Source organism: Bos taurus, chromosome 19 (genome assembly GCF_002263795.3).
Source record: "Bos taurus isolate L1 Dominette 01449 registration number 42190680 breed Hereford chromosome 19, ARS-UCD2.0, whole genome shotgun sequence".
Lineage (NCBI taxonomy): Eukaryota > Metazoa > Chordata > Mammalia > Artiodactyla > Bovidae > Bos > Bos taurus.
In genome coordinates this window covers 10,152,924-10,175,134 of record NC_037346.1, presented here as the reverse complement: position 1 = coordinate 10,175,134, position 22,211 = coordinate 10,152,924, and the positions used below count along the sequence as shown (strand labels likewise).

Below are 22,211 nucleotides of genomic sequence, written 5' to 3'. Positions count from 1 at the left end.
GAAGTCAAGTGGGCCTTAGAAAGCATCACTACGAACAAAGCTAGTGGAGGTGATGGAATTCCAGTTGGCTATTCCAAATCCTGAAAGATGATGCTGTTAAAGTGCTGCACTCAATATGCCAGTAAATTTGGAAAACTCAGCAGTGGCCACAGGACTGGAAAAGGTCCATTTTCATTCCAATCCCAAAGAAAGGCAATGCCAAAGAATGCTCAAACTACCCAAGTTCTAAAGGAACTGATAAATTAAAGTGTAATACTATTCTAAATAAGAAAACTGCTGAAACAAACAGCTAGTGTGCAAATGGCACACTGCCATTTGGATTCTCAACTCTGACAATGGGAATCTGATAGTACTAGGTTAGAGCATGGTTCAAATTTCTCCAGGGCAATTTAGCAATATACATCAAAATGTAAAATGTGTATATCCCTTGATGCATCAGTTCGAGGCCTAAGAGTTTACTCTGCCAAGAAAATTTCACAAGTATTAATAAAAGATGTGTGCACCATGGTATTCCATAGTTCATAGAAATTCTAAATTTAAAAGAACCTAAATAAAGGACAGATTATATAAATCTTGATAAGAGAAAACAATGCATCCATTAATAATACTTTCATTTATTGACAGGAAAAAAGTCTACCACACACTGTAGAGTGAAAAAAAAAAAGTAAATTATAGAACAAGATATATTCTGATTGCAATTATATAAAACTGAATACATATCCAGGGAATTCCCTGGCAGTCCAGTGGTTAGAACTTCACACTCTCATTGCCAGGGACCTGGGGTAGACCCCTAGAGGGGGAACTAAGATCTCACTACTGCATGACTTGGCCCCACCAAAAAAAAAGAATACATATCCAAAGGTGCCTTTATGTATACAATGTTTAGGATATTCACTAAAATGCTGCCAATGGTTAACAGAGCACTAGCAAAGCAGTGGAACTTCAGGTAACATATTCTTATCTTTGTTTAAAAAATAAATTTTTAATAACAGATACAATTAATACATATTACTTTTCCAAAAACAACAAAAGTATGTTCAAAAACAAAAATTGTTTTAAGTGGGATTATAAACTAGTTTGGGCTTACCAGGTGGCACTAATGGTAAAGAGCCCACCTGACAAATAGATGGGGTAACAGTGGAAACAGTGAGAGACTTTATTTTTGGGGGCTCCAAAATCACTGCAGATGGTGATTGCAGCCATGAAATTAAATGAAATTTTTTAAAAGACGCTTACTCCTTGGAAGGAAAGTTATGACCAACCTAGACAACATATTAAAAAGCAGAGACATTACTTTGCCAACAAAGGTCCATCTAGTCAAGATTGTGGTTTTTCCAGAAGTCATGTATGGTTATGAGAGTTGGACTATAAAAAAAGCTGAGTGCTGAAGAACTGATGCTTTTGAACTGTGGTGCTGGAAAAGACTCTTGAGAGTCCCTTGGACTGCAAGGAGATTCAACCAGTCCATCCTAAAGGAGATCAGTCCTGGGTGTTCATTGGAAGGACTGACGCTAAAGCTGAAACTCCAATACTCTGGCCACCTGAATCAAAGAGCTGACTCATTTGAAAAGACCCTGATGCTGGGAAAGATTGAGGGCAGGAGGAGAAGGGGATGACAGAGGATGAGATGGTTGGATGGCATCACCGACTCAATGGACATGAGTTTGGGTAGGCTCTGGGAGCTGGTGTTGGACAGGGAGGCCTGGTATGCTGCGGTTCATGGGGTCGCAAAGAGTCAGACACGACTGAGCGACTGAACTGAACTGAACTGATGATGCAAGAGATGTAAAGAGACATGTGTTTGATCTCTGGATCGGGAAGATCCCCTGGAGGAGGGCATGCAACCCACTCTAGTATTCCTACCTAGGAAATCTCATGGACAGAGGAGCCTGGTAGGCCACAAGGCATAGGATCGCAAAGAGTAGGACAGGACTGAAGAGATTCAGCAGCATGCATGTAAACAAGGTAATCTTGCTTTCATGCTGACAAAATAACCAGGATAAAAGATAGAAGGCACTCAATACTCAAGTAAGTACATATAACTTTGTAGGAAAAAGGAAGTAACAAGCAACTATGGTGACATAGTACTCTAAGAGTTTCTGGGGGGCTTCCCTGATAGCTCAGTTGGTAAAGAATCCACCTGCAATGCAGGAGACCCCAGTTCAATTCCTGGGTTGGGAAGATCCGCTGGAAAAGGGAAGAAGTTACCCAGTCCAGTATTCTGGCCTGGGGAACTCCATGGACTGTATAGTTCATGGGGTCACAAAGAGTCAGACAGGACTGAGAGACTTTCATTTTGGGCTTCCCTTGTAGCTCAGGTAGTAAAGACTCCGCCTGCAATGTGGGAGACCTGGGTTCGATCCCTAGGTTGGAAAGATCCTCTGGAGAAGGGAAAAGCTACCCACTCCAGTATTCTGGCCCAGAGAAGTCCATGGACTGTATAGTCCACAGGGTTGCAAAGAGCTGGACACGACTCAGTGACTTTCATTTTCACTGAGTGTCTGGAATAAAAAAGAACAATAAGAGAAACCCAAGTAAGATGGTAGGTGTTGCGAGAGGGCATCAGAGGGCAGACACATTGAAACAATAATCACAGAAAACTAATCAATCTAATCACACAGACCACAGCCTTGTCTAACTCAGTGAAACTAAGCCATGCTGTGTGGGGCCACCCAAGATGGGCGGGTCATGGTGGAGAGGTCTGACACAATGTGGTCCACTGGAGAAGGGAATTGCAAACCACTTCAGTATTCTTGCCTTGAGAACCCCATGAACAGTATGAAAAGGCAAAATGATAGGATACTGAAAGAGGAACTTCCCAGGTCAGTAGGTGCCCCATATGCTACTGGAGATCAGTGGAGAAATAACTCCAGAAAGAATGAAGGGATGGAGCCAAAGCAAAAACAATACCCAGTTGTCGATGTGACTGGTGATAGAAGCAAGGTCCTATGCTGTAAAGAGCAATACTGCATAGGAACCTGGAAGGTTAGGTCCATGAATCAAGGCAAATTGGAAGTGGTCAAACAGGAGATGGCAAGACGAACGTCGACATTCTAGGAATCAGTGAACTAAATGGACTGGAATGGGTGAATTTAACTCAGATGACCATTATATCTACTACTGTGGGCAGGAATCCCTTAGAAGAAATGGAGTAGCCATCATGGTCAACAAAAGAGTCTGAAATGCAGTACTTGGATGCAATCTCAAAAATGACAGAATGATCTCTGTTCATTTCCAAGGCAAATCATTCAATATCACAGTAATCCAAGTCTATGCCCCAACCAGTAACCCTGAAGAAGCTGAAGTTGAACAGTTCTATGAAGATCTACAAGACCTTTTAGAACTAACACCCAAAAAAGATGTCCTTTTCATTATAGGGGACTGGAATGCAAAAGTAGGAAGTCAAGAAACACCTGGGGTAACAGGCAAATTTGGCCTTGGAGTACGGAATGAAGCAGGGCAAAGGCTAATAAAGTTTTGCCAAGAGAACGCACTGGTCATAACAAACACCTCTTCCAACAACACAAGAGAAGACTCTACACATGGCTATCAGCAGATGGTCAATACAGAAATCAGATTGATTGTATTCTTTGCAGCCAAAGATGGAGAAACTCTATACAGTCAGCAAAAACAAGACCAGGAGCTGACTGTGGTTCAGATCATGAACTCCATACTGCCAAATTCAGACTTAAATTGAAGAAAGTAGGGAAAACCACTAGACTATTCAAGTATGACATAAATCAAATCCCTTATGATTATACAGTGGAAGTGAGAAATAGATTTAAGGGCCTAGATCTGATAGATAGAGTGCCTGATGAACTATGGACGGAGGTTTTTGACATTATACAGGATACAGGGATCAAGACCATCCCCATGGAAAAGAAATGCAAAAAAGCAAAATGGCTGTCTGGGGAGGCTTTACAAATAGCTGTGAAAGAAGAGAAGCGAAAAGCAAAGGAGAAAAGCAAAGATATACGCATCTGAATGCAGAGTTCCAAAGAACAGCAAGGAGAGATAAGAAAGTCTTCCTCAGCGATCACTGCAAAGACATAGAAGAAAACAACAGAATTGGAAAGACTAGAGATCTCTTCAAGAAAATTAGAGATACCAAGGGAACATTTCATGCAAAGATGGGCACAACAAAGGACAGAAATGGTATGGACCTAACAGAAGCAGAAGATATTAAGAAGAGGTGGCAAGAATACACAGAAGAACTGTACAAAAAATATCTTCATGACGCAGATAATCACGATGGTGTGATCACCCACCTAGAGCTAGACATCCTGGAATGCGAAGTCAAGTGGGCCTTAGGAAGCATCACTACAAACAAAGCCAGTTGAACTATTTTAAATCCTAAAAGGTGATGCTGTTAAAGTGCCGCACTCAATATGCCAGCAAATTTGGAAAACTCAGCAGTGGCCACAGGACTGGAAAAGGTCAGTTTTCATTCCAGTCCCAAAAAAAGCCAATGCCAAAGAATGCTCAAACTACTGCACAATTGCACTCATCTCACACGCTAGCAAAGTAATGCTCAAAATTCTCCAAGCCAGACCTCAACAGTATGTGAACCATAAACTTCCAGATGTTCAAGTTGGATTTAGAAAAGGCAGAGGAACCAGAGACCAAATTGCCAACATCCATTGGATCATAGAAAAAGCAAAAGTTTCAGAAAAACATCTATTACTGCTTTATTGATTATGCCAAAGATCTTCACGACCCAGATAATCACGATGGTGTGATCATTCACCTAGAGCTGGACATCCTGGAATGTGAAGTCAGGTGGGCCTTAGGAAGCATCACTACAAACAAAGCTAGTGGAGGTGATGGAATTCCAGTTGAGCTATTTCAAATCCTAAAAGACAATGCTGTGAAAGTGCTGCATTCAATAGGCCAGCAAATTTGGAAAACTCAGCAGTGGCCACAGGACTGGAAAAGGTCCATTTTCATTTCAATCCCAAAGAAAGGTAATGCCAAAGAATGCTCAAACTACTGCACAATTGCACTCATCGCACACGATAGTAAAGTAATGCTCAAAATTCTCCAAGCCAGTCTTCAGGAATATGTGAACCATGAACTTCCAGATGTTCAAGCTGGTTTTAGAAAAGGCAGAGGAACCAGAGATCAAATTGCCAACATCCATTGGATCATAGAAAAAGCAAGAGAGTTCCAGAGAAACATCTATTTCTGGTTTATTGACTATGCCAAAGCCTTTGACTGTGTGGATCACAATAAAATGTGGAACATTCAAAATAAAATAAAATAAAATAAAATAAAATGTGGAACATTCTTCAAGAGATGGGAATACCAGACCACCTGACCTGCCTCTTGAGAAACCTGTATGCAAGTCAGGAAGCAACAGTTAGAATTGTACATGGAAAAACAGACTGGTTCCAAATAGGAAAAGAAGTACGTCAAGGCTGTATATTGTCACCCTGTTTATTTAACTTCTATGCAGAGTACATCATGAGAAACGCTGGGCTGGAGGAAGCACAAGCTGGAATCAAGATTGCCGGGAGAAATATCAAGAAACTTAGATATGCAGATGACACCACCCTTATGGCAGAAAGTGAAGAACTAAAGAGCCTTTTGATGAAAGTGAAAGAGGACTGAAAAAGTTGCCTTAAAGCTCAACATTCAGAAAACTAAGATCATGGCCTCTGGTCCCATCACTTCATGGCAGATAGATGGGGAAAAAGTGGAAACAGTGGCTGACTTCATTTTTCTAGGCTCCAAAATCACTGCAGATGGTGATTGCAGCCATGAAATTAAAAGACGCTTCCTCCTTGGAAGGAAAGTCATGACCAATCTAGACAGCATATTATAAAGCAGAGACATTACTTTGGCAACAAAGGTTCATGTAGTGAAGTGTATGGTTTTTCAAGTAGTCATGTATGTATGTGAGAGTTGGACTGTGAAGAAAGCTGAGCACCGAAGAATTGATGCTTTTGAACTGTGGTGTTGGAGAAGACTCTTGAGAGTCCCTTGGACTGCAAGGAGATCCAACAAGTCCATCCTAAAGGAGATTAGTTCTGGGTATTTATTGGAGGGACTGATGTTGCAGTTGAAACTCCAATACTTTGGCCACCTGATTCGGAGAGCTGACTCATTTGAAAAGATCCTGATGCTGGGATAGACTGAGGCCAGGAGGAAAAGGGATGACGGAGGATGAGATGGTTGGATGGCATCACTGATTCAATGGACATGAGTTTGAGCAAGCTCCGCGAACTGGTGATGGACAGGGAGGCCTGATGTGCTGCATGAGGTTGCAAAGAGTCCGTGGGGTCACAAAGAGTGGGACACCACTAAGCACCTGAACTGAAATGAAGAAATGGAATCTAAAACATGATACAATGAACTCATTTACAAAACAGAAATAGACTCACAGATATAGAAAACAAATTTATGGTTACCAAAGAGGTAAGGGTGCACAAGAGGAATAATCTAGGAATTTGGAATTAGCAGATACAAGCTGCTATATATAAAATAGAGATTTCCCTGGAGGTGCAATGGTTAGGATTCTGCACCTGTTGCCGGGGTTCACTCTCTGGTCAGGGAACTAAGCAAAATCCCACAAGCCTTGTGGTGTAGCCCAAAAATAAAAAAGGAACAACAGATAAACAACAAGGCATAGCACCAAGGACTATATTCAATATCCTATAATAAACCATAATGGAAAAGAATGCAAAAAAAGATATATATATACATTGATATATATACACACACATAACTCAATCACTTTGCTGTACACCAGAATCTAACACATTGTAAATATTTTAAAGATTTGTATTTAAAAATGCTACAGAAATTTAAATTAGGGTTGCCTCTGTAACCAAATGTAATCAGGGAAAATCACTTTCTAATTTAAGCAGTGAAGTCGTTCAGTGAAGAATGACATCAGCAAGGAAAGAAAGCAAAAAAGTCACAGGTTTGCTCTTCTGAAACCTATTTGTTCTCATAAACTACTTTTTTAAGTTCCTTTGACCTACAAGTTTACACAACCTAAGTAAAAGTCTTTTTTTAATAGCCTCTAAGTCAAGTCTTAGAACAATGGGCTTCCCTAGTGGTTCAGATGACAAAGAATCTGCCTGCAATGAGGAGATCCGGGTTCGATCCCTGGGTTCGGAAGATCCCCGAGGGAAGGGAATGGCTACCCACTCCAGTATTCTTGTGTGAAAAATTCCATGGACAGAGGAGCCTGGCAGGCTACAATCCATGGGGTTGCAAAGAGTCAGACACAACAGAGCGACTAACACTTACTTACAGAAAAATCTAGCCATATTTCTCAAATGCAACAACCAAGAACTACAATTAATACAACAGTAGTTGGGATTTTTAAAACTGATATAAAAAGAATGAATGATATAAGGGAAAAGGATGAAAAATAAGGACAGGATGAAAAAATGTAGACTAACTTTCATATTGGCTCAGATTCTCCCAACAAAACTACAGTAAAATAGGTATTTACTGTCTGAGCCACCAGGGAAGTCCAAAATAGGTATAAAAAGACACCTAATTAATTACAGGTTTAAATTGGCTGCTAGTTATATGTTTTTCTCTATAGGTTTGAAAATTTAAGATCTAATCAAAACCTAAGTAACTGTTTTATGCTGGTCTGGTAGCAAGATGTGTTAATCAAATACTACATTTCATATACAGTATTAAAATCGCCAATTCTATTTGCTCTGCATTTCAAAACCAACATGTCTAGGAAAATATAATCAATTACACTAGAATTTTGGTATACTAACTTATTTTGCACAACTTAGCTAGTGATAAGTCAGTGTCACTATTTTGATGGTGAAAGTTAATACTGATATGAACTGATAGAATTTGTATCACTTAGCAAACTGTTTCACAGTACAGCAATTTTCAATGAATAAAATGTGTACTAATATTTTGGACAAATAGGTTTTAGTTATTTAAAACTTCATTTAAAAAATGGTATCTCAGACTTCCCTGGTGGCGCAGTGGATAAGAATTCATCTGCCAGCGTAGGGGACACTAATTTGATCCCTGGTCGGGGAAAATCCCAAGTCACTGAGCAACTAAGGCCGTGTGCCACAACCACTAAGCCTGTGTTCTGGAGCCCAAGAGCTGCAAACACTGAGCCCACAAGCCACAGCTACGAAAGCCCACAGGCCTAGAGCCTGTGCTCCACAACAAGAGAGGCCACTGCGAGGAAGAGTTGCCCCACCTCGCCACACGAGAGAAAGCTCTCGCAAAAGCACTAAAAAACAGCCCAGCACAGCCAAAAATAAATAAATAAAACAATAAATAAAGTTTTTAAAAAATATGGTATCTCATCAGTCCAAGAATGAAACGGTGAGAACAAAGCAATGTAACTCAGGTACCAAAACTATGAGCCAAACAATATAGAACACTTTTTGCAATTAAGTACTCATACAATTACCAGATAACCTACTGGATCATCTTGTTCTGAATATAATTTCAGGAGCAGTGTTTTAAGGAAAATTCCAGCTAAAACATTATTTCAGTAAAAAACAAAACAGAACAAAACAAACCTCTGGCTCAACATGATAATGGGATATTCAGTTATAACAGAAATATTTTTTATTATGGACAGTAAAACAGAAATGAGATAATAGAGGTATCAACCATGTATTTACGTCCTTTTCTAGAATAAACATTTATTAAGTTATACCCCATTTACAATAAATACCAACAATATCAAGAAACAGTGGAACAATTACTGTCCAAATACTGAACTTCTGTAACCAAAACATATTTTGGGCTCAAGAAAACACAGTATTACACACCAAAAAAGATCCTGCAGTACACACCAAAAGCAAAACCCAGCTCAAGTTCAGGACTGTGCTGGCTGGAAAACACTTATTGTGTTACCGCTTTAAGAACCCCACGGAGCACCTTGTAACTCATCAATTGCACGTTTTCCTTCGGAGGGAAACAAGGTCCTCGCTCAGTCACGTAGGCGTAAGGAAACCTCAAAACCCAGAGGCCATCAGGTGGGAGAGTGATTTCTTGCTTTTCTGGGTAGAATACTGGACATGGTGGTGGGCCTGGCTGAACCTGAAAAACACAGGTTATATGATTATTTTAACATTTTTTCAATAAGAAACATCTGAAAGGGACTTCTCTGGTGGCCCAGTGGTTAAGAGTCTGCCTTGCAAAGCAGGGGATGAGGGTTGTACTCCTCATTGGGGAACTAAGATCTCACATGCAATGGGGCAATTAAACCCTTGCACTGCAACTAGAGAGACTGTGAGTTGCAACCAAGACCCCATGCAGCTAAATAAACAAATTAAAAAAAGAAAAAAGAAAAAGAAAGGTTAAGTGCCTAAACCAAGGACAGATTCAAAGAGCACATAAGCAGGTACACTCCTGATTTCAATCATATCTGATATTAAATAATCTCAAATATTATCCTGCTTTTCTACAGATTTTTAATTTCAAGTTCTGCCTCTAACTAAATGATGTGAATTGATGGTGTGAACTGATTAACACACCTACAATTTATTTTTTAAGAAACAGAAATTAGTTATTAATGTAAGAGGTATTTAAAATTAAGACCTGTTTAATTAGTTTGATACCCTGTCCTTTTTTTCAAACAATCGAAACAAACAACAAACATGATTGTCTAACAACACAAAAAGTTATATTTCTTACCTGAGGCGTTAAGATTATCTGCAAAGGAGCATCAGGAACCACAACAAAAAGCCTCATAAGTTGAGCATAATGTGGTTTCAGCCCTCTACCCTGAGAGGATGACAGAATATACAAGGGCATGTCACTATTCAGGGCTTTTAAAGCTGATTCCTTGGGGCCACTTCCCATTACTTTCATTACTTTGTCAGGTCCTGAGCACATAAATCTTCGACCTCGAGAGTCTTCGTATTCAAAGCCCACAAATGCTCGCGCTATGTCATCTCGCCGTCTTCCTCTGCCCATGACAACTGCACTTCTCTTACCAGGAACAGCCTTATTTGGAGCAGGCCAAGAATTCGTGTCTAAGTCTCCTTCATCTTCAGCTCTAGTCCTGATGACAATGTCCCAGGGCATAAGATAGTTTGTTCCTGGAATGAAGCCCTGTTGGTCCAAACCAGTATGAAAGTTGTAAGACTTAGCAGGGCCTAGTTTAACCAAAGACCAGCTGGAGAATTTGGGTAGGAGACCTTTGGGGCAATTTGAATGAAGCATGCCTGGGAGATATTCAACTGTGGATGCCTGCCGATCAACCAAGTTTGGTCTCTTCTCAGTTTTTACTTCACCTTGGCCATGAACTTCTGGATTATCTCCTCCTGCTTGTGGATCGGCTGGATAGGTACCTAAACTATCAGTAGACTGGCCTAAACTCAAAGCTAAACTCAGGCTTGTGCTCTCTCCTTGGGTTTGAGGTTCTTTCTCTTTAAGTTTATCAGCATCTGCATCTGGGGGAGCAGGAGATGATTCATTTTTGGCAGGAGCAGGATCTGGAGTACTTGGTTCAAATACTGGGAAATTGATGTGATCCAATTTTCCACAACATTTTTCTTCCAGAAGCTATGGAGGAAGGAAACAAACAAACAAATCCTGTGAACCTTTCATGGAAAGCAAACATTCTTGGACTTCCCTGGTGGCACAGTGGATAAGAATCTGCCTGCCAATGCAGGGGATATGAGTTCAATCCCTGGTTTGGGAAGATTCCACATGCCGTGGAGCATCTAAGCCCGTGTGCCACAACTACTGAGTCCGTGTGCCACAACTACTGAGTCCGTGTGCTGCAGTTACTGAAGCCTGTGTGCCTACAGCCTGTGCACCGCAGCAAGAGAAGCCAGCACAGTGAGAAGCCCGAGCACCACAATGAAGCATAGCAGCCACTCCCTGCAACTAGAGAAAGCAGCGCAAAGCAACGAAGACCCAGGGCAGCCAAAAATAAATAAAAGAAAACAACACGTTCTTCACACTAAAAAGCAAGAATCGACAGTTAACGGGTAAGCAAATAAGTACATATATAAAGAATTTTCTCATCACATATCACACTGCAAGTGACATTGACTTATCTATTAATAGACATTTTGCTTCTGAAAAGATACATTTTTACTCAGATGGTAGTTAGCTAAAGAGACAGAGAGAAGAGGAAGAAAAAAAATGCAGAATCTACCTGATAAAAGTCATAGTTAGCTGCCTTGATATCAAAGGGATCGTCTCGGGGTGCCTGTTTCCTTCCACAGTTACAGGCGCCAGTGGATCGAGCTCGGCTATTGTGATACAGCACAGGAGGATTTCTATCAGCCTCTGGTTTTTCTCCTGCAAAATATAAGTCATTATTCATTTTACATACAATGCAGACCCACATTTATTCTGCATTCAATTGTACCTAAGCCTCAAATTTCTCCAAAGAGTTCTTGGGAAATGAGGAGGGGAAAAAGAAAACCCTCAACACACAAACACAAACCCACAAACACTTGATTAAACACACCGAACAGAAGCAGCAAGTGGAAATACATAGAAATAAAACCTACTTTAAATATAAACTTCTAGAATTTCTAAGTAAAGTTTATCATCAACATAGTGACCATACATCTCATTCTGTTCATTTTACACAAAGTTCCAAGGTAAAAACATTAATATGAAATGCCTGAAACTCTGTATTATTTAACAGTTCTCATTTACTAATACCCTAGGGTTTGTTCTTTAAATCCAAGAATGTAATTAGTAGTCATAGCTGATTTTTCTTTTTCCAGCAGGTGAGGAAACTTAAATCTGATGTACCTAAATTTCTGTAGGGCTCTCTTTTTAAAATGTCAATACACAGGGAACAAACTGTCTGAAAACAAGAATACAAACACAGCCCCAAATTTTGATTGTGAAATGCTAAGAAAACTTTAGCTACCTGATTTAGGTAAGGAGTGAAATTTGTGTACACAGTGTTGATCAGTTAAACTCCTCTCCTCACAGAGTTGATGGCCGTTGCTCCAAAACTTGTAGCAGTCTTCGTGTAACTGCATGGCATACTTGTGAAAGGCTGGACCCCTAGCATGTTGGCTGTACACTCGAAGAGCCTGGGCAAGCTGATTCTTGTGGACAGTCATTGTGTAATTATGAGGCAAATTTGACTGGTAGGCACTATGGGCCATCGGTAAAGCTTTTTGGCAACGGTTCTCTGAGAATTTTGTGTCAATATCCAAAAATCCTTCCAAGACTTTAATACTGCTTAAAATCTTAGATGTTAACTCCCCAGTGGGAGATGCTGGGTCCTCCTCTTTCCCATCAATAGCTACTTCATACAGTTTTGAAGCTGCTGAGATCCACTTCTGATAAGTAGGAAGTTCAAAATGGGAAGGCTGTGGGTTCCTGCCCACACTGTCATCAAAACCTTTCTTGCTTAGTACTAGCTCTACATGCTGCCATAGGAACTCTCGCAGCGTGAAATCCACTAGCTGCCCCGAAGAACTGGAACTGCTGGTGTCAGTGTGGAAAGAAAGCTGTTGTCTGCTGTGCTGCCTCATCACCTGGTATCGCCTGGACCCAGAAAGTGGTGCAGGGACCAACAAAGATTCAGGGTCTTTCACAGTACAGTGACTCTTAAGTTGGTCCAGCAACATGCCTACTGGATCCTCCTCCTGGCTTCCGGGAACTATGTACACAAAAGCTTGATTGGCAGGTACAGTAAAGAGGCAGTTGATACTCTGATTAGTCAAGACACGACTCTTCCGGAAGATTCTATAGATCTGGTCCTCCAGGGCATGCTGCAGTCTCCTTTTGGGAGAATGCTTCTTGGGCTTATCTGGATGAGCTGGGTCTTGGTTCCGAGGGGGTTCTACCTTGAGTGCTCCATTGAGTTGAAAAAGGAAAAGGAGTCTAGGTGGGCAAGGTCGGCAGTTTAGTTTCCAGTCTTTACCAACTGGACAATCCTTAATAGCTGTTTTGAGAAGGGGCAGTACTTTCTGTCTCAGTCCATCCAGGGCTCTGAATACTCGATCATAAGTGATGTCAAAGGAACAAGTGGGATGGACCAGAAGCAGGATGTGACAGACGGAGAAAAGGTAAAGGAGACTGAGGCACTGCACCTTCTCTTGATGCTTCCAGAACTCGTGCGCTTCTGCATGAGGTAAAGAGAGGCCACCTCCAGCTTCCCCGCTCTGAAGGGCCCGACAAGCCCGCAGAAGCTGGGAATTGTCACAGATGGAAGTAAGAAGAAGGTATAGAACTTTGCTTTCCTGGTTGTAATAGGCTTGCAGAAGGCTGTAATCCTGGGAACCTGGCTCAGTTCGGTTGCCTTCCGCGGCAGTTACACCTCCCCGAACTGGATCCCCGGCCCCGGCCCCGGCCCCGGCCCCGGCCCCAGCCCCAGGGTCCCCGGCTCCGCCAGCCTCCCCGACGGCCCCAGCCTCGGTCCTGATTCCAGCCCCCGAATCTCCAGGATCTTGGTGGCGAAAGAGGGGAAAGACCTGTCGGTCGCACACCGTGTTCACAAGTGAAAACTTCTCGGAATTCAGGCGCAGAGCCGTTTTGCCGAAGATTCCCACCACGCAGATCTCATCCTCCCGCCAAGGAGGCTCCGGTCCGCCAGCCGCGCTCCCACCACCCTCTGTAGGGGATCCCTCGGGACTCTCAGAGCTTGTCCAGGCTGAAGCGCCCATTAGAAGCTCTCTTAAGCTGACGGGACCCGCCATGGTGCTGAGACAACTCGCGAGTTCTTCCGGTCCGTCCAGTAAACGCAACCGGCTCTCGTCCAATGTCGAAATCGCTCCTCCGCGTCGCCAGTCCCTGCTTTCCTCTCACTTTAGGTTCCGCCTCTTGCTTCTCCTGTCCTAGTTTTTCACCAAGGTTTTATCAGTCTTACATCACTGCTGATTTAAGATTTTCCTTAGTCGGAGGAGACCCTAGGAATTGAAATATCAGAAAAACACTTGGAAGCAATTAGGGTTTTTGTTCTGCTTGATAGACAAAATGTTTAATGAGTTAAATGTTAGAAGTTGTAAAACACCTTAGTGAAGAGGAGAGTTGTGATTGTGACAATTCCAAAATGACAATAATTACATGCAAGGTAAAGGCAGAAGCAGTGGTTTTGAAAGGGAATTATATTCATACTATGCTAGATTTAATTCATGTCAAATATTTATAGAGCATCTGCTGCTGCTGCGAAGTCGCTTCGTCGTGTCCGACTCTGTGCGACCCCATAGACGGCAGCCCACCAGGCTCCCCCATCCCTGGGATTCTCCAGGCAAGAATACTGGAGTGGGTTGCCATTTCCTTCTCCAATGCATGAAAGTGAAAAGTGAAAGGGAAGTCGCTCAGTCGTGTCTGACTCTTCTCGACCCAATGGACTGCAGCCCGCCAGGCTCCTCCGTCCATGGGATTTTCCAGGCAGGAGTACCGGAGGCAGGAGTACTGGAGTGAGGTGCCATTGCCTTCTCCGATAGAGCATCTACAACAGTTTAATTGTTCTTACCATATTTAATCTCTTAATCATTTTCTACATCATATTTTCTTTCTGACATACCACTACTCACCTCCAACTTTTTTTTTTCACTACCAGTAGTGGTTTTATTTTATTTTTATTGAAGTATAGTTGATTTCCAATGTTGCATTAGTTACAGGTTTACAGCAAAATGATTGTTTACATATTTTTTCTGATTCTTTTTCATTATAGCTTCCCTGGTGGCTCAGATGGTAAAGCGTCTGCCTATAATGCTGGAGACCCGAGTTTGATCCGTCGAAGATCCTCTGGAGAAGGAAATGGCAACCCACTCCAGTACTCTTGCCTGGAAAATCCCATGGACCGAGGAGCCTGGTGAGCTACAGTCCATGGGGTCGCAAAGAGTCGGAAAGGACTGAGCGACTTCACTTTCACATATTTTTTCTGATTCTTTTCCATTATAGATTGTTATAAGATATTGAATATAGTTCTCTGTGCTATACAGTAAATCCTTGCTTATCTACTTTACATACAGTAGTGTGTATCTGTTAATCCCATATTCCTAATTTATTCCCTCCCGCCCCCCACTTCCCCTTTGGTAACCATAGTTTGTTCTCTCTGTCTGTGAGGAGTCTGTTTCTGTTTTGTAAATAAGATCATTTGTATTCTTTTTTAGATTCAACATATGAGTGTTAATGTTTGTCTTTTTCTGTCTGGCTTACTTCACTCAGTATGATAATTTCTAGGTCTATCCATGTTACTGCAAATGGCAATATTCCATTCTTTTTTATAGCCAAGTAATAGTCCATTTTATGCATGTGTATATATATACACACATCTGATCTTTTTTATCCATTTCTCTGTTGATGGACTCAGGTTGCTTGCATGTCTTGATAATTGCAAATAGTACAATTGGGGGTGCATGTATCTTTTTAAATTAGTTTTGAATTAGAGTTTCCATCTTTTCTGGATATATGCCTAGAATTGGGATTGCTGGGAGTTTTTTTAATCCCCACCCACCCTTCCTTCTTCCCCGTTGGAAATATTTTGTTTTTGAAGAAACCTCCATACTGATTTTCTATAGTAGCTGCACCAATTTACATGTCCACCAATAGTGTAGGAGTATTCCCTACACACTCTGTAGCTTTAATTTTTTATTTTTATTTTTTTGACCAGGGATCAAACCTGCATCCCCTGCAGTGGAAGCTCAGAGTTTTAAACACTTGACTGCTAGGGAAGTCTCTATTATTTGTACACTTTTTGATGATGGCCATTCTGACTAGTGTGAGGTGATACCTCACTGTAGTTTTGATTTGCATTTCTTTAATAATTAGCAGTGTTGAGCATTTTGAAAGCAGTTAAATGTGTAGTTCACAGAATACAAAAATTCCACAGTGTCAAATGACTTTAATCAAAAGTACACAAATAAAAATATTTTTCTTTAAGCTCTAGAACCTTGTTGTGCAAGATGTAGTGCCAGTAGAGAGAGTGCATCCATGCTCAACTGGGTCTGACTCTGCAATCCATGGATTATAGCCCACCAGGCTCTTCTGTCCATGGAATTTTCCAGGCAAGAATACTGGAGTGAGTTGCCATTTCCCACTCTAGGAGATCTTCCTGACCCAGGATCGAACCACCGCTCCACCTGGGAAGCCCAGCAAAGTGTAGACTAAAGAAAGAACTTGTTAGAAATACAGACTCTTAGGTCCCACCGAGACCTACTAATCAGAACATGCATTACAACTAAATCTAATAATTTGTACACAGTATAGTTTGAGAAGCACCACCTTAAAAACATCTTTCAAAGCAAGGTGAACAGATTTCTTTTTTGACTCATATCAGTGGAAAAGAAAGCCAGTAAAAAAAAAAAAAAAAAAGAAAGCCAGTGATTTTGAAAGATTTGTGAGGTACATCAACAAAAAAATCTTAGGCTCAGAGGATTATACACCAAAATGTTTAAAACTTGTTGGGATTTATTGACTTTTTTTTCTTTACTCTTTTCCCCTATTTTTGAAAAAAAAAAGAATTAAAAAATTTTTTAAATTTTAAAGCAGTTTAGGGTTAAAGCAGAGACATTATTTTGCCAACAAACGTCTGTCTAGTCAAGGCTATGGTTTTTCCAGTAGTCATGTATGGATGTGAGGGTTGGACTATGAAGAAAGCTGAGTGCCGAAGAATTGATGGTTTTGAACTGTGGTGTTGAAGACTCTTGAGAGTCCCTTGGACTGCAAGGAGATCCAACCAGTCCATTCTAAAGGAGATCAGCCCTGGGTGTTCTTTGGAAGGAATGATGCTAAAGCTGAAACTCCAGTACTTTGGCCACCTCATGCGAAGAGTTGACTCATTAGAAAAGACTCTGGTGCTGGGAGGGATTGGGGGCAGGAGGAGAAGGGGATGACAGAGGATGAGATGGCTGGATGGCATCACTGACTCGATGGACGTGAGTCTGAGTGAACTCTGGGAGTTGGTGATGGACAGGGAGGCCTGGCATGCTGCAATTCATGGGGTCGCAAAGAGTCGGACACGACTGAGTGACTGAACTGAACTGAACTGAGGGTTATAGCAAAAAATTTTAAAGCAGTTTTAGGGTTATAACAAAATTGAGCATAGAGAGCTCCCATATACCCTTTACACAGGCATATCTTTTTTTACTATCAACACCAGGCTCCAGAGTGATACCTTTATTACAATATCTGAACCTACTTTGACAGATCATTATCACCCCCAAATCCATACATTAGGGTCTATTCTTGGTGTTGCATATTCTGGGTGTAGACAAATGTAGGCCTTGTATCTGCCATGTACGTGTCTTGTAGAATAGCTTCAGTGCCCTAAAAATCCTATGTGCTCTACCTATTCATTCCCCCCTTCCCCCAAACCCCTGATCTTTACTGCCTCCATAGTTTTGTCTTTCCCAGAATGTCATACAGCTGGAATCATACATATAGTGTGTAGCCTTTCAGATTGGCTTCCTCCACTTAGTAATATGCATCTTAAGTTTATTCTATGTCTTTCATGATTTGCTAGCTCATTTCTTTTTAGTGCTGAATAATATTTCATTATCTGGATGTACCACAGTTTATCCATTCACCTACTGAAAGACATCTTAATTGCTTGCAAGTGTTGGAATTATGAATTGAGCTCCTATAAACATCTGTATGCAGGTTTTTGGGTGAATATGTTATTTTATTGTTTTTTTATATTCTTATTTTTACATCTCTATTTTCTAATTTTTCTTTCTAATCTTAAAAGTTCTCTTGAAAGAAAAAAGCCTGTAACTATATGAGGTGACTGATGTTAACTAAATTTATTGTAGAAATCAGTTTGCAATAGATACATATATCAAACCATTATGTTGTATACCTTAAACTAATATAAGGTCATATGTCAATTATATCTCAAGAAAACTGGGGGGAAAGAATTCTCAAAGCCCTAGGTCCTGGTGCTGCTATTTTTGATATATTAAGCTATATTAGGCTTTGGGAAATTCTTCTCAGGCAATACTTATTTGCTAACAAGAATTTAGAAAGGACTGGAAGTGGGCTTTCAAATTTTGTCTATTTGGTTTTTACTTGTTTCCTTCTCTACTTCTGTATGTCCAGATTCTCTTCCTCTTCTTTAGAAACTAAAATAAGAAATTGTACATATTTATCCACGTTCTAAAGAAGATCAGCCCTGGGTGTTCTTTGGAAGGAATGATGCTAAAGCTGAAACTCCAGTACTTTGGCTACCTCATGCGAAGAGTTGACTCATTGGAAAAGACTCTGGTGCTGGGAGGGGTTGGGGGCAGGAGGAGAAGGGGACGACAGAGGATGAGATGGCTGGATGGCATCACTGACTCGATAGACGTGAGTCTGGGTGAACTCCAGGAGTTGGTGATGGACAGGGAGGCCTGGCGTGCTGCGATTCATGGGGTCGCAAAGAGTCAGACACGACTGAGCGACTGAACTGACTGATCCACATAAATTCTGTTGTGATCCTCATCATGTACATTATTTCCTATGTTTAGTATGTGACTTTCCTGCTATAATATTAACAATTCTTTGACTTACAAATCCAGAAAACAATAGTATATATTAACCACATCATTTGTGTAATTTCCTAAGTAAACAAAATGTTAAAAAACTAAGTTGAAAAGACTCCCTAGAAGAAGAGTTACAACTCTCATACTTTGCTGAAGGGACCATTGATTTGTACAACCACTTGGAATACTAGTTTGACAGTTATCTAGAAAACAGGCAGGCTTTACCACCTAACAGTTCCAGTCCTAGACATACACATTAAAGTAACTCTTGCACAAATGTACATGTTCAAGAATGTTCAACATGACATGCATGGGGACTTCCCTGGTGGTCCAGTGGTTTAAAACTCTGCATTTCCACTGCAGAGGGCACAGGTTCCAGCCCTGGTCAAGGAAGTAAGATCCCACTTGCCTTGTGGTGTAGCCAAATTTAAAGAAAAAAAAAAAAATCATAGCATTTAGGGCTGCATATTTAGGCCCAGCATATTCAGAGGGTAAAAACAAAGGAAAACAAACAGATGAGTAGTTACTTTTTTTTTTTTAAGAGAACCCATTTTTGGCTTAAGCCTTTGGGTTCTTTTTGTTTGTTTTAATTAAAAAACAAATTTTGGCTGCACTAGGTCTTCACTGCTGTGCACAGGCTTCTCTCACTGTGCAGCACACGCTCTAGACGTGCGGGCTTCCGTAGTTGCAGTGAATGGGTTGAGTAGCTGTGGCACCCAGCCTAAGTTGCTCTGCAGCACGTGGGATCTGCCCAGACTAGGGATGGAATCTGTGTGCTTGTATTGGGAAGAGGATTCTCATCCACTGTACCACCAGGGAATTCTGGTAGTAACTTCCTGAGGAAAGGTATTCACATTAGGGATGGAAACAGGCAGAACTTCTAGACACTTAAATGTCCCTTTCTTGGTGGTCACATGAGTGTTTGATATTGTGTCTGTTTATGTTTTATGTACTTTCCTGTATATGTTATATTTCTAGTAAAAAATGTTAAAGAGAAAGACCAAAGTTTTGTTTTGTTCTTTATTCAAAAACATAACTGGATGCACCGTGATTGTTTATATTCTCTGGTTGACATTCAGTCTCAAAATAAACAGTGGAAACACATGATCAGCAACAATTTAATGAAGCCATAGCAGTTATTGGATTCTCAAATGGGTACAATATGAAACCTGTCATAAAAATTAGTAAAATATACATATAGAACACATTTTAATACTGATACGATAGTAATAGCAGCTTTACAAATATTTAACCATAGGATTTCTATAGCTTTTCAAAAAAATGAACCTTTATCTCACAAGAATGATAAAATCATTTAAATTGATACAGTACACATTGGTTTATTAATATTATAAACATTATTAGATGTCCCATAAAATATTGTTATAAATACTCACCTGCTTTCTTCTCAGTGATCACTCCCTTTATTTGACTTAATATAAATGTAGTAACAGGTTTAAAAAGTTTTTATTAGAAACAGATGTATTTCTTAACTTCAGTATCTGCTTAATTTTTATCCGTAAATGTAAATGTAGGTATAAATGTATAAATGTGGGTCTCATCAAAACAAAATACTGTTTCCATATCTGCTTTCCAGCCTGGTGACTTTTTACAACCCTCTATTTGGCATCTCAAAGTTACATTTATCTGGGGGAATATAGGCATTTTGGGGAAATTACTAAAATATCTTTTTAGCCTAATCAGGGAATATTTCAGGGACATCATCTATGTAACTGCTTCCTGCCAGGTTGGAAAGTTCAGTGTAAAACTGACACTCCTTGATTCTCCTCTGTGAGGAGCCACTATCCTTATTTTGGAACTGCATTGGAAGTTATGAGCATCAGAGCTAATGCTGTGCCTTCAGAGTCTCGCCCACCCTAATGAGAGTTCCTCTTCTTTCGTGATATTTAGCGATAGTGATATCACATTAGTGATAGGGATCCTGGCTGAAGCTACAGTAGTACCTACTGCTAAGCAGACATGTCTGACAAAACTGGGGGCTCCCAGATATTGGCAACCTTGTAGGAGACTGACTGGTAGGGTTGCCAAAGAAAACATAAGATGTTCAGGTAAATTTGAAATTCAGAAAAACAATGACGTATTTTTTTAAGTATAAATATATTTCCTAGGCAATATTTGGTGGTGGTGGTTTAGTCGCTAAGTCGTGTTTGACTCTTGCAACACCATGGACTGTAGCCTGCCAGCCTCCTCTGTCCATGGGATTCTCCAGGCAAGAATACTGGAGTGGGTTGCCATTTTCTTCTCCAGGGGATCTTCCTGACCCAGGGATCGAACCTGGGTCTCCTGCATTACAGACAGATTCTTTACTGACTGAGCTACAAGGGAAGCCCATGGCAATATTTAGGACATAGTTATACTTAAAAAATTACTCATTGTTTAATGGGCCCTATATATATTTAAGTCTTCCCTGGTGGCTCAGAGGTTAAAGCGTCTGCCTGGAAGGCGGAAGACCTGGGTTCAATCCCTGGGTCAGGAAGATCCCCTGAAAAAACAAAACAAAACAAAACAAACAAAAAAAAAGGAAGATCCCCTGGAGAAGGAAATGGCAACCACTCCAGTTATTTGTTGTTTATCTGAAATTCAAATTTGATGGGGGTGTCATGTATTTATGGGCTTCCAAGGTGGCTTGAGCAGTAAAGAACAGCCTGCCAATGCAGAAGACAGGAGATGCAGGTTGGATCCCTGGGTTGGGAAGATCCCCTGGAGGAGGGCATGGCAACTTACTCTAGTATTTTTGCCTGGAGCATCCTATGGACATAGGAGTCTGGTGGGCTATGTCCATTGGTTCGCAAAAAGTTGGACACGACTGAAGTGACTTAGCAGGCATGTATTCATATTTGCTAAGTCTGGCAACCCTGAATTGGCAGGAAAAAGTAAAATCCCGTGATTGTGCAGAATTACTGTTATTGAATTGACAGGTGCTTGAGGACAAAGAATCAGGTCTCACGGTGAATCTGCTATGGACCTCAGAGAGTCCCTAGTGGGGCACTGTAGAAAACCCAAGATTCATGTAGAGGTCTTCATGAAGTCTATATTTAGCTGTACAAATGTGGATAGCAGATATCAAATTAAAGAATATCCCAGACTTCAGTAAGCCTGATACTGTTACCTACCTATGATACTAGAAATGAAATTCTAATTTTTAAGGTCACATTGGACCTTTCACTTCAAATCCTTTTGGAATAGTTAGGTTTGGATGGGAGATGATCTTACTTAATTGCTTATAGGGAACAGAAATAAAATCTAGAGGGTCTTTCTGGATTAAGTAGCACTTAATGAATGGATGAGCTTTATAGGATGAAATATTTTGCTTTTTAATTTCCTGAGAATACCCAAGATGAATGGGTACCAGGTTATTTTAATCTCATAACTATACCTATAGAGCACAAATCAGAGTTATCTAGTTAAATTGGAATAACCTTCCTAACTTAAATTGAGTAATTCCAGTATAAACATCACTTTGGGGATTGCATTTTCCCATCTGTCCTGTGAGTAATCGTGTAAACTAGAAAGTATTCTATTTCCCACTTTTCATTACAGTATGCATGGGCTCCATACATATTTTAATTCTTCAAATGAATTATATATTAATATAATTATTTACACATATTATACTTCAAAAGGATTGGGGTCATTTTATCTGTACATTTTATGGATCATTGCTGGGAGTTAGGCAGAGGTGGCATCAGTTTTGTTCATCAAAGCTGCTTGTAGAAACTGGCAGAGTTTGAGGTGGGCTTCTAGGGTGAGCCAGCTAAGAAAAAAACAAGAAGTCCCAATTATAAT

At 40.6% G+C, this 22,211-nt stretch overlaps 2 protein-coding genes across 6 annotated transcripts in view; both read right to left on the bottom strand.

The window, feature by feature from the left end:
- Positions 1-8,548: 8,548 nt before the first annotated feature.
- SMG8 (SMG8 nonsense mediated mRNA decay factor) lies at positions 8,549-13,671 on the bottom strand. Of its 2 annotated transcripts, XM_005219895.5 has the most exons (4): positions 11,852-13,671; positions 11,120-11,265; positions 9,646-10,518; positions 8,549-9,048 (listed from the first exon to the last, which is right to left on the bottom strand). In XM_005219895.5, exons 1-4 carry the CDS (start codon positions 13,632-13,634, stop codon positions 8,851-8,853), a joined length of 3,000 nt encoding a protein of 999 aa, XP_005219952.1. In that variant the 5' UTR covers positions 13,635-13,671; the 3' UTR covers positions 8,549-8,850. The 2 variants fall into 2 exon arrangements, with proteins under 2 accessions (XP_005219952.1, NP_001073755.1); NM_001080286.1 differs by having other exon boundaries at positions 8,623-10,518; positions 11,852-13,659.
- A 5,739-nt stretch (positions 13,672-19,410) lies between these two features.
- Positions 19,411-22,211, bottom strand: part of PRR11 (proline rich 11) — a 30,785-nt gene continuing 27,984 nt past the window's right edge. For 3 of the 4 annotated variants that reach the window (XM_010815720.4, XM_010815719.3, XM_005219924.4), the window contains one exon: positions 19,411-22,179. In XM_010815720.4, coding sequence (XP_010814022.1) covers positions 22,166-22,179 — 14 coding nt within the window. In that variant the 3' untranslated portion in view covers positions 19,411-22,165. 4 annotated transcript variants of the gene reach the window in all.